The following is an 18,077-nucleotide window of genomic DNA, read 5'->3' as shown; positions in this document are numbered from 1 at the left end:
CTCTTGAAAACTCTTTGCAATATTTGCATGGGTCTACATGTCTCTTTGCAATATATAACGTTCCAAGTTGGGTAGAAAATTGGCGGCTGTGCCGGGTCCAAGTCCTCGTCAATGGGAGTCTTGACACACCATGGAAAATTTTTATTTTCTTACCGACAAAATCCTTAGAGACATATTTTGTACTGACCTAATGGTAATTTTGATTCTCTATCAGTTGGTTGTGGAATTGATTTTCTGATTTATGACCCTCACGTTTGCAATCTAAATTAATTTAAAAATGTTTGACTTAAAATCACCAAAGCTATTGAAATTTTGTCACACATCCTAAATTTGATAGGTTTACATTAAAGAAGCAAGTCAATAAGGTTTCCATGAGATAAGAACAACAAAATCTAAAGCACGAAGGACAGTATTCTGCATTGCATTTTGGATAGTTACAAAAAAAACGGTGCACATTTATCAAAAAAGTTTTGTATAGATTTTGAATTTTTTTTATGTACTTGTTCATTATCAAAATTTGATCTTTCAAAAGTTTATATTGTTGAATAAGAGGCCTGAGCACTCAAAAAGCATTTATACCTAAAGTGAATTATATATAGTGCGACAGATAGCTTAATTGGATGACTTCTATTAGTTTCTCCTGAAGGGCATGTAAGCATAAATCTCTCTTTTTTTTTTTCTCTTCTTTGAGCTAATCTATATTTCTTTCTCCTAGGTAGACATTCTTTGACATTATAAAGTTTTTCATAAGTAAAACATTTTAGTTGCTTTTAAATTATAAAGAAGATGAAGCTCAAAAAAAAAAAAGAATAGACTAACAACCTAGAATGGAAATATCAAACCGAAAAAAAAACAAAGAAAAATTCCTAAATGTATAGCCTCCAAGAACAAGACGTCCAATACAAATAGCGTTTCAAAGGGGCTAGAACAGTAGTAGGTTTGGTGGTCCAATACTTTCACTTATTGTAGGGGCCTCAACCAAATTATATGATCTGTTCATGTCGGCAATTATATGGGTCATTTTAGAAGGAAAACAACTCCTAGCATCAAGCCATCAAATTCTTGGGCAATTATGACAGCAGTCTGCAATTATTGGGCAAAATTCTACCCAAAAAGTCAATCCATGTCTGGTTGACAGAAAAAATTCCCAATGACGTGTCAATTGTATACATGTAGATAGGGAAAAGTCTCCAATTGGGTGAAGACTTTGAAAAGTTTACAAGCATAAATGGACGCTGTTTCGATGGATACATACTTGTAAATGAGTGGCTAATATGATGCGACATATAGGTAGGGATGGCAACGGGGCAGGTGACCACGGGGGCTCTCGGGGCGGGGGTTGGGGCAGGGGAGAATTTTTTTCCCCCGTTTAGAAACGGGGTGGGGGGCAGGGAAGTATACCCTCATCCCATCCCCCGTCCCGCCACTCGCAAAAAAAAATTATATATATAAATATATATAGATATAATAATATATAATATGTAATTTAATTAGTTATAAACTTATGATAATGATATTATTAGTTAGATGTATTATATAATGTATATTAGTGTATGTAATATAATTGATATTATCAATTATACGAATAATTAGACATGTCTACTAATAGAATTTATTAATTAGTTATACTAAATTTACTAATACATTTATACTAAATTTTTAATTACACTTAATAGAATAACATTTTTTCTCAAAAAAAAAGCACAAACACAATAATGAATTAGTGATTGTATTTGTACCAAAAGTGAAAACTTAACTATTTTAATTGTATTTATTTCATCATGTTGGATTGTATTCAAATAACTTTTGTTTGATTGTTTTTATGAGTTTCAATTGTAAAATTACAATGAATAATAACTTGATGATGTGTTGATATTTTAATAGTTGATTATTTATTAAAATTTAACCATAATAAAATTTTATTAACCACCCCGAAGAAAAAATTTTATTAAAGCGGGGCGGGGCGGGGGTAGTGGGAGGCGGGGGACAGGGGAAATTAATAAGCAACTGGGCGGCTGGCGGGGGAGGGGTCCCCCGCCCCAACCCCGTCCCGTTGCCATCCCTACATATAGGTTTTATCCTGCTATCACAGGTTGTACTAGGGACAAAATTGTCATAGTAAATTTGGCACAACTAATAGTAAGTTTTTGCACAAAACAAATAACTTTTATTATTTATTGTAACTTGCTATTTAAATATCAAATCTTACTAGATTTTTTAGCAAAAATTACCATTTTTTTTTATATAAAAGATACGATTTCTCAAGAAAAACTTATGACTTCATTAACAAATCTTACCACTTTTTTTAGTAAATGTTACTATATCATTAACAAAACCTTTCTATTTTTCAAACAAAACATCACATTTTTTTTACAAAATTTGCCACTTTTTGAAACAAAATTTATGACTTTGCTAATAAATTTTAACATTTTTCATGTATAATATACCAGTAAAGATCTAAATAATGATAAGATTGATTACTATTGCCAAATGGGAATTGGCTGGAGACTTGAATAAGAGCTGAATAAGAACAGTAGCAGTAAACACGAATATAAATACCAAGAAGATGCACCATTGGATATTTGATAAAGCTAGCTCAGATGGGTGGGTCATTTAAATGCTAGTAGAAATTGCTGATAAAGACGACTACATAAAATTCTTCATGGAAAGTTGATAGCTTGCTCTTGAGAGTGATGTATATATTTCGTTTTTCATCACAATTATTAGTATGAACCAGTTACCAGTCCATCGACGACTTGGGACAGGGATCGTTGTCAGGTTAACTGTCTTGAACGATTTTTGTTAATATATTAAATAATAAGTTAGGTAGTCAATGAAAGTCCCCATACGCTGTGGAAAAAAAATCCTTGGAGACATATTCTAGATTCAATTAATAGAAATGTTCATTCCCTATCAGTTGGTTGATTTACTGATTTACGCTACCACAAAATTTCCACCCTCTTTTTTGCAATTTAAATTAATACGAAATGTTTGATAGAAAATCACCAAACCAATTGAAAATTTGTCAAATGGGAATAATAAATATTTTGGGGTTTGAACCATTTTCATCTTTAAAGTTTCCTTGAAGACATATTTAGACCTAACAGTTTCAAATTTTTATCAATTCTATATAATTGACGACAAATCAAATAATTTGGATACCAAAAAAAAAAAAGAGCTTGGCAAATAATGAATTAAGTTTTTGTACACTATTAGTGTAAATATTTTTTACACTAGCAGTCGTAGATGTATGCTACTTTTGAAACAACTGAATTTCAAATTTAAAATTAAATTATGTAGCATATATCCAATATAACTTAAGTATACACAGGCAGTGCATAAAAAAATTACAACTGATGTAAAGTATCTTTATTCGCCCATCTCATATTTTTTCTCATTTAGTCCTTTTCCTTTTTCTCAAACACAAAGTAGTTTTTATTAATAATTTTAGTTTCTTCCACCATCAAATCCAGCAGTGCTAAAGGGTGTGACCAAAATTTCAACTGGTCTCTAGAAAAAAAAAAGCGCGATCTTTACTTTCTTCCCATTTGTTTTCATTTTTAAATATGTCTCTCCTTCTTCTTATTTTTATTATTATTTGTTTTCACGTTCTTCAACAATTCCTTCCACTACGGATTGGGTTACCAAATTAAATTTCATCATAATGGTTTCGATGCCTCTGGCCTTATACCCTCCTTCTCCTTATTCACATTAATTCTTGGGCTTGGATAATTGAAGAATTACAACCAATAATGTGCATCAATAAATTTATTTATTTATTAGAAGTGAAAACGATGTGCACTGCAAGTGAAGACTCTACGTGTTTCAGTGCGCTATCGTTTTCTTCTTCTTTTATTTTAGTCCTTGGATTTTTACTTTATTATGCTATTAGTCCTTAAATTTAATAGTTAGCATTAGAATAGCACTTGAAATTTTTTTGCGCTTTTTTCATACAGTTGTGGCCAGACACGTGGCTTTTTCTGGTAGCAATTTGGGAAAAAATCGTTCAGGGTATTTAATGTGCTCAAAATTTGAAAATTCGGGTACCAAATTTGTTTTGGTCCAAAATTTGGGGAGTAAAACTGCTCGTGCATCAAAGTTTGGGTACCAAAACTGCATTTTTCTCTTATAATTTATAGCTATTTTGTTTCCCTGGTCAGTCATGCAAGTAAAAAATTTTTTTTGGGTGCAAGTAAACGATTAAGTATTTACCTAATGACAACACAAAAAAAGCAATGCACTTAAGATGCAAAAGAACAGGGGTAAATTATGATGGAACAACCTCAAGCGGCTAATTCCTAATTTTATATAATTGCCTATCCTTTGCGTTCTTGACGTTGCTGGGAGGGTCTGGTCCTGAGTCGTGACTCAGCATCGGAAATTTTGACGCCGGAGGAATGTTTATTAAACAAATTTGGTTTTAAGGAAAAAGATTCCCACTTTGGAGCTTTTTTTTGGAAATGGTCAGAATACCTTTTTTTGGTATGATATTTGGCACCCGTTGGAGCGTTTGCATCTCAAATTTTCTGAACACTTGCTATTTAAACATCAAATCTTACTAGATTTTTTAGAAAAAATTACCATTTTTTTTATATAAAAGATACGATTTCTCAAGAAAAACTTATGACTTCATTAACAAATCTTACCACTTTTTTAGTAAATGCTACTATATCAGTAACAAAACCTTTCTATTTTTCAAACAAAACATCACATTTTTTTTTACAAAACTTGCTACCTTTCACTTCACCGGTTCAATTGACAGTCCGGATTTTAAAACAGTGCTACTGCCAAATGGGAATTGGCTGGAGACTTGAATAAGAACTGAATAAGAACAGTAGCGGTAAACATGAATATAAATACCAAGAAGATGAACCATTGGATGTTTTTTGGTACCGGATATTTGATAAAGTTAGCTCAGATGGGTGGTTCATTTAAATGCTAGTAGAAATTGCTGATAAGGACGACTACCTAAAAGTCTTCATGGAAAATTGATCGCTTGCTCTCAAGCGATGTATATATTTTGTTTTTCATCATAATTATCAGTATGAACCAGTCCATCGACGACTTCGGATAGGGACAGTTGTCAGGTTAACCGTCTTGAACGATTTTTGTTAATATATTGAATAATAAGTTAGGTCGTCAATGAAAAATATATATATATATATATATATATATACATATTTTGACCAAAAAAAAAGTTAGGTCATCAATGAAAGTCCCGATACTCTGTGGAAAATCTGTTATGTTTTGTGGGAAAAAAAAATCCTTGGAGACATATTCTAGATTCAATTAATGGAAACGTTCATTCCCTATCAGTTGGTTAATTTACAGATATATGGTACCACAGAACTTCCACCCTCTTTTTTGCAATTTAAATTAATATAAAATGTTTGATAGAAAATCACCAAACCAATTGAAAATTTGTCAAATGGGAATAACAAATGTTTTGGGTTTGGACAATTTTCGTCTTTAAAGTTTCCCTGAAGGCATATTTAGTCCTACCAATTTCCAAATTTTCACCAGTTCTGTATATTGATGGCAAATCAAATAATTTGGCATAAAAAAAAGTTTGTCGAATAATGTACTAAGTTTTGTACACTATTAATGTAAATATGTTTTACACTATCAATGTATGCTACCTTTGAAAAAACTGAATTTCAAATTTAAAATTAAATTATGTGGCATATATTCAATGCAACTAATGTATATATTAATAGTACACAAAAAAATTAATCGCCCATCTCACGTTTTTTCTCATTTAGTCCTTTTCCTTTTTCTCGAACACAAAGTAGTCTTTATTAATAATTTTAGTTTCTTCCACCATCAAATCCAGCAGTGCTAACGGGTGTGACCAAAATTTCAACTGGTCTCCTAAAAAAAAACAGCGATCTTTACTTTCTTCCCATTTGTTTTCATTTTTAAATATGTCTCTCCTTCTTTTTCTTTTTCTTTCTTTTTTTGTTTTCAAGTTCATCAACAATTCCTTCCACCACGGATTGGGTTACCAAATTAAATATCATCAAAAAGGTTTCAGTACCTCTGGCCTTAAACCCTCCTTCTCCTTATTCATATTAATTCATTGGTACATTGGATGAATCCTTTCAGTTCATTTTTGGAACTATTCAATTGATGTATTTGAAGTACTAAATTCATGTATAAGTGTTTAATAGGATTCATGTATCTTTAATATTGTATTATCTATATATAGAGATATCCTAATCTCTCTTTGTAACGGGAACAAGAAGAACCTGTGATCAGTTGAAATAATAATGAAATGGTTCTCTATTCTCTCTCTTCTATTTCTTTTTTTAATATTTCAATCCCTATTTTAGTAGTTTATTTTATTAGTTTCACAACATTGGAGACATATTCCAGATTTACTGATTTATGCTGCCACAGAACTTCTGCCCTCTTTTTTTGCAATTTAAATTAATGTAAAATGTTTGACAGAAAATCAGCAAACCAGTTGAAATTTTGTCAAATGGGAATAACAAATGTTTTGGGGTTTGAGAAGACATGTTTAGACCTAACAGTTTCAAATTTTCATCAATTCTGTATAATTGTCGACAAATCAAATAATTTGGATACCAAAAAAAACGAACTTCACAAATAATGAATTAAGTTTTTCTACACTGTTAGTGTAAATTTTTTTTTCATTTTTAAATATGACTCTCCTTTTTTTTTTTTTTTTTGTTTTCCCGTTCTTCAACAATTCCTTCCACTACGGATGAGGTTACCAAATTGAATTTCATCAAAAAGGTTTCGGTACCTCTGGCCTTGTACCCTCCTTCTCCTTATTCATATTAATTCTTGGGGTTGGATAATTGAAGAATTACAGCGACTAATATGCATCAATAAATTTATTTATTTATATAAATGCAAGATTTTTGGTTAGCGGATTATAATTTATAGCTTTTTTGTTTCCCTGGTCAGCCATGCAAGTAAACGTTTTTGTTTTTTGGGCGCACGTAAACTATTAAGTATTTACCTAATGACAACATAGTAAAAGCAATCTACTTGAGATGCAAAAGAACCTCAAGGGGTAAATTATGATTAAACAACTCAAGGGGCTAATTCCTAATATAATATAATTGCCTATCCTTTGTGTTCTTCACCTGCTGGGAGGGTTTGTATTTTGGTGGTAGAGAGAATAATATAAGACAAAATTTTTCTTTAAAAAAAAAAAAAAGAATGCCAATTTAGAATATTTATGTGAAATTTGTGTCTTTTCAAAGATTTTGTTACCAAAACAATAAATACAAGGGTGGTCAGCATAATTGTTGAATTTAGAGGGGCGCTAGGTGAAATTTTCAGAAATGTTAGAAGAAGTTTCAAAAAAATTTCCCCCTTTTTATTCACTCACTCTATTCTTTTAATATTGTTTTAATATTTCCACTCGAACTTTTCATTTTTTTTCGAGTAGTCTCCCTCTACTTTAATTGTGTTGTTCGTGTTTATCCTCATAGATCCTTATAACTGGAAATTCAGTGCAAAAGGTGGCAATTGAAAGACAAAATCAACATACTAGAGTAGAAATCTGGCATTATATATATGTTAGCCGATTTAAAAAGCTGAGAGACCAACATTGCAGTTTTCCTAAGGAACTTGTAAGCTAGTAACAAATAGAAATAATGGGTATTGTTGGTCAAAAGAGTTTGCAGAAACATCAATGTCCTTAAGTTGTGGTGTTAAAGTAAATACCAAACAAAACAATGATATGACTAATATAAGGTTTGATCAAATTGTTTTCTTAAACTTTAATATGGATAATAATTTGCGGGGAACAACAATTGTATGATCAAAAAAGGGTGGAGATTCTTCGACTAGTACTCATTGCGGGTGGTTTCTAACAGTTCCACCAATGCCAGATGCTATCCTCTTCAACCATATCTAGCAAGGGCTTCTTGTCACATGCCATCAATCTCTATCTTACTATAAGCTAATTTACTACATTTATATGTCGCTTTTAAGTTAGTTTATTTTATTTCTATAAAATTTTTTTAATCAATAATGTACAAATTTTGTGGCAATTTGGAGGAAATGGAGAATGAGTATTTAATGTGAGAGAATAATTAAGTTCACGTTGTGTTGCATGAAAAAAAAAAGGTCAGGTTGTGTTCCAAATTAAAGAACTGTATAGTATCAACATACGACTTGAACAACAGAAACAAATTAATAGATAGTCTACTTCCTTAATTTTACAAACTCTCATGTTTGTGTCTATCATTTAGAAATGTTGTGACTTAAACCCGCTTTTTATAGGTGGATTCTGTTAAAACTACCTTTTGCCTCCCAATTGAACATGGACCAAAAAATACAAAAAAAAAAAAAAAAAAAAATTCCTTAATTGGGTGGAACCGTGGAAGTCATTGCTCATTAGGGAATGGCAGCAATTGACTTTACATGATTTGCAGATAAACCACCAACAAATGATGCGGAAAATATTCTGGACTTCCAGGCCTATGAATTTTCCGCTCCATTTCACCGAAATCTGTCACTTGGCCCAACCTGAACAAGGCACTACATAATCCCACTCTACAGCACTCAACTGCACGGGCCCTAAGCTCTGTGTCAATACAACTTAGGTAATCATTTTGTCCATCTTTTTTTAAATTAATCATTGTAGATAAATAGATAAAATGGTAACCTATGTAAATGTTGGATAACGGGCCGAAAATTTGTGTAGTTCATACTAGTTTGTGTAATTATTAGAATCACTGGGTGAGACACACACTCTATGTGTGCGTATATTTTCGGAAAAATAAATAATGAAAAAGATATAAAATAACAAACTAGTTAGAGCAAAAGAATTAACTATAAAGTATTGGGATTTTTTTTTAATTGAAGTCAGCGGGAGATGGATAAGTACGGAACTTAGAAGCAGCATTTTTGTCTAACATGGATGGTATGAAGTATGAGATGGCAATCTAATACTTCATTATGCAAGGAGAAAATTGGAATAACAAATAATGATAGAATTTTTTTAACACAAATTACAAATATTTGTCAACTTTCATTTGAGGTCCTTGGTGCTTATAATCAGGCCATTTTCTCCCTCAGGGCACATAAGTTTAGGTATACTGTGTGATGTTGAGGTTGCTACTTTCATTTTTCTCTGCAGAAAAGTTGCATTTGCTACGATCGAAATCAGTTCTTCTTCTGTTGTTGGATAAACAACTTCAGCTGCTTGACATATGCTTCGATCTGGGAACGTCGCGTAAGAATTTGTGATGGTGCAATTTGTGTTGCCAGATGAACTTCTTATGTGATCTCCAGGAGGACTACTGCTGACCAAAACAATTGTTAACATTATTTGCCATTGCAATTCATTATGAGAATGCAAGTTAGGCATGGATAAGAGTTTGAAGAACGTTACAAATTTTCTTGATTTGTGAAAGATGCAGATTGAACATGTGGAGAACAAAATCATTGTGTATATATAACTAAAGACCATACTTTCGCCTAAAAAAATGACCAAACCTTCGCCTAAAAAAATGACCATAGCTTCAAGGATTTCGTAAACGCAAATGCAAGTAGTTGGATAAACAAATATTGTGATAACAGTCAAGATTAATCGTTAATCAGTATTCTGGTCATGAAAGTGAAAGTCCCTTGACATTTTCTTAAAAAGTCCTTATGGTTTTGACCATCTATATAATTTGTGGTGTTTTTAACAAGTTATGAAAATTTTCTTTAATTACTTTTCTTTCCAGAGAAAGATACTACCGTGTATTAGTGGATTAATCTAATCTATGAAGATACCAAATAATACAAAATTGAGAGTCTAGACTTTGGTTAAATGAGGTCATGCAACCATAAGTGTCTTTTTAATTCCATGCACATAAGGTAATTTTCATACTCTTTTTTATTCTTCCAATCTTCTGTACTTTTTCCAATCCCAACTGCAAGATATAAGGTTCGAATTTTGAAGATAACAGTAGAAAGACTCTAGGAGTCTATCCCATGCACTATAAAATAATTTTTATACTTGCCTAGCAGTCGTGTTCCAAAAATTTCGTTCTCACCGTACATAGGACAAATTAAAATACCACAACTTCCATATGCTGCAACTTAGTTCATTTACTTAAATTCTTGAGTCAATGCTTCGTGATGAACTAATGAAGCTTGTATTCACCTTTGGCATTAAAATTTTCATTTCTTCTTCTTTCCCTTTCCTTTTTTTGGTACATTTCTTGTTGTTTAGCTATTCGTCTTATTTACTTTCACTGACATCTATATGTTTTAATCATTAATTATGTTTATTTAGTCTACTTTCAAAAAATAAAAAAAAAGGATCGAAAGATATCTACATACCCAATTTGGCACTGAAAGTTGGAGTACCTATATAATAAATTTCTAACAATTACTTCTGATGACTTCTGCTTTTATTAAAAGAGATTGCTTCTGGACTAAGATTTAGTCATGGTTAATTATTTAACTGAGTCAAACTCTCATTCTTCTGATCACTTCTTTGAAGACTGCTATGTTTCAAATTACAGATCTGCCACTTAGATTATAAGATCTGCTACTATCATGCTTGATATATGTTCTCTTCTTCTTTAAATGCAAATGACAGCTCCGTAAAATATTCATCTGTCGTAGCCGGCAGCCAGATTAGATTAATCGAAACCAAATTACTTGAGCATTACTCAGTCAATGTCCAAGGGGACCTTTGTAGGAAATATAGTACACCTTTACGTTTACTGTGAAAATTAGAACTGTTCCAATTATATATATATATATATATATTTTTTTTTTTTTTATCACCAAATCCTCAATTTATTTTATTATTATAAAGAATCGAAGGTACATAGAGGGAGACAGCACCCCCAGCATGCCTGAACAATTAACCACCTTATCCTTTATATCTACCCCTACGGAAACTAGGGCAACCCCACCTATCCAAAGTAACGTCTCCTCTAACCAAACAGGGAAGATCAAAGAAGGAGTCGTAAACTACCGACTCCCCCGAATCTGCTCCAAGCTTCGATAGTCTATCCGCAGGTTTATTCGCTTCTCGCAAGCAATGTGAAATCTCTTTTTCTATGTTCCTTTTCCTTAAGGATTCTGTTCTAGCCGCAGTTCAATTTCGAACTCGAGTTTTTTTTTTTTTTTTTTGGAACTCGAGTTGCTTAACCAATTTCATTCGAGGGCTCTCAACCGAAAGAAAGGATTAACATATATTTGCTTCTGTCCACCAGCACCGAATGTTCACACGCTAATGATAATGTGATGAGTCCAAATGTTAAGTAAAGGAGTGTGTCTTTAAATAGTTGTTCATCGTTATCCAATTTAGTCACACTAACCAATGAAATTTGGTTTAGCTTAAGATCGAAAGATGCCTGTGGGCAATGAAAGAATAAATTGGACCTCCTAGAGTTGTTGAAAATTTTGCAAAATCATATTTCGTTATCCAAACAGCACTAAAATATGGAACAACTACAATAGACTAAAAAAGTAAATTATAGCAAAATTTTAAAACCATTTCTGTTGTGTTTTTTATTTTTCTATTATGTACTTTTGGTCTATTGTATTTTAGTTTTTACCCTTATAGTAGTCACTGAAACTTAAGGAAAAAGAAAAAGAATTAAAATGGGATATTTATGAATAACACATAACAACATAATAAAAGATTGGACAGGGAGTAGGATAGAATAGAAGATCCATTGACTGTAATAATGTATACAAAGACAAAAATTTTTAACTGAACTTTGGGAGCTTAATATCCATATACTTAATGTAAACTGACTTATAACAAGTTTACTACAAAGAAAATTGTACATAGTGAGGGACTAAATAGATTCAATTATGGACGTGCAGACGGATGAAATCCAATTGTCCACTTAAGGGAGCAAATTACAACATAATTTCCTTAAAGAATAATTTAATATCTCTAAGACCAGTCATACCCATCTTCATATGACAAATGAACACAAACCCTAGCTTCCTGATAAACTTTTCCTGGTCGACAAAAGTATCCCTTTTGTGGGGCACAATGAACATCTTCCGAGCATATGCATAATCCTTCTAGTGCACAATTTTCCTTCACTATACTGATCCCATCTTTCACTTCAAGAATTTGGTCTGTCCATTCATTGGAAAACAATCCTAAAGGATCATACAACCTTTTTACCTTCAAAAACTCACTAGCACTCTTATACTTATTAATTGCCCCAATAAAAGCCATATTTTTGTTTTTCCCCCAATGTGGTAACCCTCCATATTTAAATAATGCTAGTTGCTCTATCTCTTCAAGAATGTCTTGATAGATTCTTGGGGACATTGGATCCTTACTTCTATAGTAAATCATGTCGAATTCTACAACATCTTCATCTTTACCCAAGTAAGCGGTTGAAGCAGCGACATATCTCATGAGGATACCAATATAGAGGTCTAGGCCACAGAAAGCCTCAGGTTGCAAAGCAACAAGTTTCTTCACATCTTCAATGAAGTCCTTAGTCTTGGACAAGCTGATGCTGATTGCAGTATAGAAGAAGTATAAGCCCTTAATTCTAGGGTCCCAAGGGCATGATGTTGCCAATGCATCTTCCAGGCTGTCTAGGCATGTACCAGATGATTGAAGCTGATTGTTATAGCCTACCACAGGGTAGCCATTGAAAGCCATACCTGTATCAAGACCAGTCTTGGTTTATGTTGTTCTCATATCTTTCTATAATCCCTATCTTTGGCTCTTGATTTTATTCTCTTGGTATAGTCAATTTTTCTTAGCTAAATTTTAGTCCTTAATTTAACGGCAAGCTATAATTTGGTGCATCATGTTTATACTAGGTATTACATTTTCTAAAATGTGGACGATAATGATCATATAGTTTGATAATGTTCCAATAATATTCAATCTAAAAAGTTACTTGCTTTGGAATATTTTGTACAAACAATCTTTAAGGCGTTTGTTGAATTACAAGATAATGCATTTGCAGTTGACCCACACAATTGATTGCCACTGACCCAGGGGAACAAATTATTTCGTATATAAAGTTAGATGACTTGACCGTCCTTTATTGTTTATTGGCTAAATAAAATCTTTCAAAAAGTATGGGGACCTTTAGAGTCATTTATATCCTTTAATTATAACAATACTATAGATTTAAATTAGAAGAGTAGGTGAAATATCACAGTCCAAGGAAATATCACTAGTTCTTTCCAACTCTAGCTATATATTCTACCATGTCAAATACTACTGTTTTGCTGAAAATTTAGAAAAACAAAAAGCAAACAAGATCAAACATTACTCTTTTACTGGTATATACGGATAAAGCGTATGCAATAAATTTTCTTTTGTTATTTGAGGGGTTGGAGGAATTATGTGACTTGAATGGAGTAAAAGGATTGAGAAGAAATACCATCGTTGGTCAACCCATATGCTGCCACTGCCAGTTGGGATAGAGTTTGTGCTGCTGTTACACATTTCCCTACAACATCACTTGTGGATTCTTGACTCTCTCCTATTCAACAACAAAGAAACCAACAACATCACCTTGACAATTAATAATATGGTCTTAAAATCAGATTATTATTGCTGATTAAACAATAATGTTAGTTATCTCAGACCGCAGTAAAAAGTTTACAAAATAATGTTAATAATGCTCATAAGAATATGCTTACCATTTCTAGTCAATCCATATGCAGCCATCTCCATTGGGGATGTGCAAACTGACCCAGTTACGCATTCCCCACCAACACTTGTACCCCTGGATTCTTGACTTTCCTCTGTTAAAATAACAAAAAGAAAGCAATAACAGATCCATTGTAGTTTCCATTAATTGAAAAATAAAATAGGTTTCACATGGGCTAGTCAAATGATTAATCTTAAAACCAACCTAAGCTTCTTGCCATGGCAAGATATTGTGAAGGGACAGACCGGAAAGCCGCAAAATCATAAACACCATTTCCAGGAGTGCCTGAGGAGACTCTATCATCAATACGATAGACAACCTTGCTTTGACTTGGGTACCACGTTAAATCTGCAAATTCGTGTTGTCTGCCGAAGGTGGACACTTGATCTGCTAAGTCTGAATCATTTTTCTCTAGAAGGGTGATAGACCTCTTAAACATTGGTTGCAGTTGAAGAGTCACCTGCCATGTTATATCTTTTTGTTAGTCTTGTACTCTTATCGCTTGGATCAAAGGTCATTCTGTTCCTTTCCTTAAAAAAAAAATGGGGCAAATGAAGAATATGGATCTGAAATATGCATTGGAGTATATAATCAACTTCAGAAGGTACCTGGGAAATCACTCCAAGAACACCAAGGGATACTCTAGCAGCATCAAGCTCAGGGTCACCATTTTGCAGCGTTCGAACTTTTGCATAACCTTCATCAGGGCCTACAGGTGTTACAATCCGAAGTTGAATCACAAAATCATGAACTGCACTACCCGATTCACCCCACAGTGAGCTTCCATGGGCACCCGTGCCCAAAATTCCACCGACAGTTACACCCCACCAATATGGGACATAAGGTATAGCTAATCCAGCCATGGCACTTTCATTGATCAGCTGCCTTAGTAACATTCCAGGCTCAACTGTTATGGTCATGGCTGATTTGTCGATATTCAGGGTCCGGTTGAGGCCCTTGGTGCTAATAATCAGGCCATTTTCTCCCTCAGGGCATATAAGTTTAGGTATACTGTGTGATGTTGAGGTTGCTACTTTCATTTTTCTCCGCAGAAAAGTTGCATTTGCTACAATCGAAATCAGCTCTTCTTCTGTCGTTGGATAAACAACTTCGGCTGCATGACATATGCTTCGATCTGGGAATGTAGCGTAAGAATTTGTGATGGTGCAATTTGTGTTGCCGGATGAACATCTTATGTGATCTTCTGGAGGAGTACTTCTGACCAAAAAAATTGTGAAGCTAATAATGATCATATATGCTAAGAGGATTTGCCATTGAATTTGCTTATCAAAGTGCATGGCTGAAATTTTGAAGAACTCTGCAAATATTCTTGATCTGTGACAGAGTTGGATTGATATGTGGAGAAACTCAGAAACGTAGCCTTTGTAGATAAACAAAATTGACAACAATCAGAGTACCCGTTGTCGAACATATCTAGTTTGGCCACGAAAGTCAAAATCCTTTTCAATTATTGTTTTGAATCCTTATCGTTGGTTTCACCCAATGTAAAAAATCAATGATTGAATTACGGATCTTAATTTAAATATTATATCTTCTCCTGCTTTTAAGGTCCCACCCCCTCTGTCATGATTCCAACAGACCGCCACAAGGACCAACTACTACACAACTTAACAATTGATCATTGACCAATAAATAAACTCCAAATATATAATCATTTACTTTATTTACTAATTCATGTTGTACTCTGGCCGCCTAGACCATTCAGCTCGCAAACTCACTAGCTAGGTCCACGTATAGATATATCCACCTGCTAAACGAATCAGGTTAACCCATCAGCATGACAACTTTGACTGGAAAACTGCTTTCTAGTTTTAGTGCTTGCATTTCACACTGAATGTTATCAGGACTCCATGTTCACTTGATACCATCATTGAGAAGTTGTTAAAACAATGAGGAATATATCCTGTTAAGTTATTATGTGCCAGGTTCAGCGCTTGAAGATTGGAGAGTAGGCAGAGCTTGTCAGAAATACCTCCATAGAAGTTATTTGACTGAAATCTTAGAAACATTTATATTTGATGACATTTTCCCAATCCAAGCTCGTATGGGCTAATTTCTCGGAACATACCCTAAAACAAAAATCAATTAAATATATGTTTGACAAACAAAACTATAACTGTCGTGCTGACTGGGCACGGCAAGAAAGAACTTTTTTAAATCGCTGCAAATTAGCCGTGCCGGCAAATTTTTTTTTGAAAAAGTTCGGCCACTACCGTGCACAGCCGTGCTAACTGTGCACGGTAGCGGGACAATTACAAGAAATGTCAGTTACTACCGTGCTGACTATGCACGGTAGCGACTGACAATTGTGGAACGTGCCCATCAATGGCCAGTAATATATATAATCACACAATTGAAGATAAGAGTTGAAGGTTCGGGAGGCAATGATCATTTTATGGACGAGATGCGAGTAAAGTTGCATGTGATGTCCGGCAATAGCAAGACTTTTCATGTACTGATGTCCTATACTCTAGTTTTGTTCAGTATGAAATGGTAAACGATTTCGATTCAGGGTTTATGTCTAAAGAACGCCAACGTCTAAACAGCTGCAAAGCAATTGCAGTCTAATGATATATGAATACATACAATAACCATTCGTGCAATTTAGCATTTAACTTATTTCCAAAGCACCATTAAATCACTATCAGTTTCCTTCTTTAATTGATTTATGTTGGCAATCATTTCTTTAGCTTAAGAAGTTCCTTGTTTAAAATCTTTTCCATCTCTACAACTGACCTTGCAGGAATGTGATGTAGTGGCAGAAAATAATTTCTTTGCATACCCTAACCAGGTCACCTAAAATAAATGTACAGACTGATTTTATTTGGAGTTACAAATTTGTATATTATTTGGTTGAATGGCTACCCACATCAAAGTATTGAGATAATATTAAGTTCATAAGTTCACAAAAAAAAATCCAAAAGATTAAGGGAGTCATGGATTTGATGAATGCCTGGTATGAATCTTGGGTTGACTTGGTTTACCATATTAAATTTCACTTTTAGACACTTTGTGCTCTTAAGACCTTTAAATTTATCCCATTTAAATTCAATTGATAATATTATTAACAAGACTAACAGAATAGGGAAACACTGCAAATCAATAACAAATTGATGAATGTGGTTAGAAAGAGTAAGGGGATCGTAATTGGAACAATATTATACATTCATACGTACACAAAGCATAAAACATGATAATTATTCATTGCTGTAAAAAGTGAAAGCGGTGGTAGTTTAACTTAGTAATTTAACATTAAACAAGAAAAAGAAGTACAACTTCTGAACAATCCTTTGTCAGGTGCCTGACAATCAGAGTTTCATTTGGCGGGTTTTTTTTTTTTACGTATATTTTAAGAAATTAGCGCTTGTATGGTATCCCTTAGTTCATTGTCACCAAGATAAAAAATTACCAAATTGCTCAGATGCTGCATTGAGGACGGGAGCCTTCCAATGAATTTGTTTCCGTTCAAATGCGGAATCTCAAGTCCCCACAAGTTACCCAGTGATCTTAGAATTTGACCGCACAGATTGTTAAATTCGATATGATGTGCAATTCTGCATTAATGCATTAATCATGTAAGGGATAGGTATATAATTCTGCATTAATGCATTAATCGTGTAAGCTATAGGTACATAAACTAAGAAGAATGGGTATAATGGCAAGAAAATGATAAAAAAAAAAGGTCCTGGAATAAGAAAAATGCATGAAAATGCTGTGGGCACAAGTGATGGATGAAACTTGCACAAAAAGTACCTAATTGACTAGCATTGGATTTTCCCCCTTTTAACTCCATTGCTAGCATTGGACTAGAAAGGAAAATAAGAAGTGTCCACAACTAGCGTTTAGCTAGTTTGGAGACATCGTGACATGCACCTTTGCATTGGACAAGGGTATAGATGAGAATGGAAGAAAGTTGGATCAAGTGATAAAATGGAAGGGATTATAAATAGGTGATTCTGAATTCAAATATTCTATTTATATATAAAAAAAGGGTATATATGTGAAAACATTCACTGTGAAAAAATAAATAATAAATAACAAGCAAAAGCAAGAGACACGACAAAGAATTTGTAATACCATTAGCAACATTCTTGAACGTGCCCACATATGAGAACAAGTTCTTGCAGCGGATGTGTTTTTATTGCATGGTGATATTAGGCTCTAAAACGCCTCTCAATAGCGGCTATACCAGGAGCAGAATAAGAATACAAATCCAAATATTCTTGATTGTTGAATAAAAATTTTGAAACATAATAAGGTAGACACTTCAAAAAGTAGTAAGGTATGTATTACATAATTCGGAAACTATTTTCAATTTTTGGATTCTATGTTTTTGCCACATCAAAATTTGTTCTCGAATTAGTTATGACGACAAAGTCATGGTTAGAATCTTAGATCTTACAGGTGACCAGGACACTTCAT

At 33.4% G+C, this 18,077-nt stretch overlaps 1 protein-coding gene across 1 annotated transcript; it reads right to left on the bottom strand.

Moving 5' to 3' along the window:
• Nucleotides 1-11,893: 11,893 nt before the first annotated feature.
• On the bottom strand, nt 11,894-14,939 carry LOC113752411 (probable L-gulonolactone oxidase 6). Its single transcript, XM_027296521.1, has 4 exons — nt 14,243-14,939; nt 13,839-14,094; nt 13,362-13,463; nt 11,894-12,627 (listed from the first exon to the last, which is right to left on the bottom strand). The coding sequence occupies exons 1-4, from the start codon at nt 14,930-14,932 to the stop codon at nt 11,894-11,896; spliced, it is 1,782 nt and encodes a 593-aa protein (XP_027152322.1). The 5' UTR covers nt 14,933-14,939.
• Nucleotides 14,940-18,077: the final 3,138 nt, after the last annotated feature.

This window comes from Coffea eugenioides, chromosome 11, assembly GCF_003713205.1.
Source record: "Coffea eugenioides isolate CCC68of chromosome 11, Ceug_1.0, whole genome shotgun sequence".
In the NCBI taxonomy this organism is placed as follows: domain Eukaryota; kingdom Viridiplantae; phylum Streptophyta; class Magnoliopsida; order Gentianales; family Rubiaceae; genus Coffea; species Coffea eugenioides.
The sequence above is the reverse complement of the archived record's forward strand: the minus strand, read 5'-3'. Positions and strand labels throughout refer to the sequence as shown.

Excerpts from the sequence above, each read along its gene's own strand:
- LOC113752411 (XM_027296521.1), bottom strand. The coding sequence starts at position 14,932 with ATGCACTTTGATAAGCAAATTCAATGGCAAATCCTCTTAGCATATATG. Across the intron at positions 14,095-14,242 it reads TTCTTGGAGTGATTTCCCAG|GTGACTCTTCAACTGCAACC; the intron begins GTACCTTCTGAA and ends ATAACATGGCAG. Across the intron at positions 12,628-13,361 it reads ATATGGGTTGACCAACGATG|GTATGGCTTTCAATGGCTAC; the intron begins GTATTTCTTCTC and ends GTCTTGATACAG.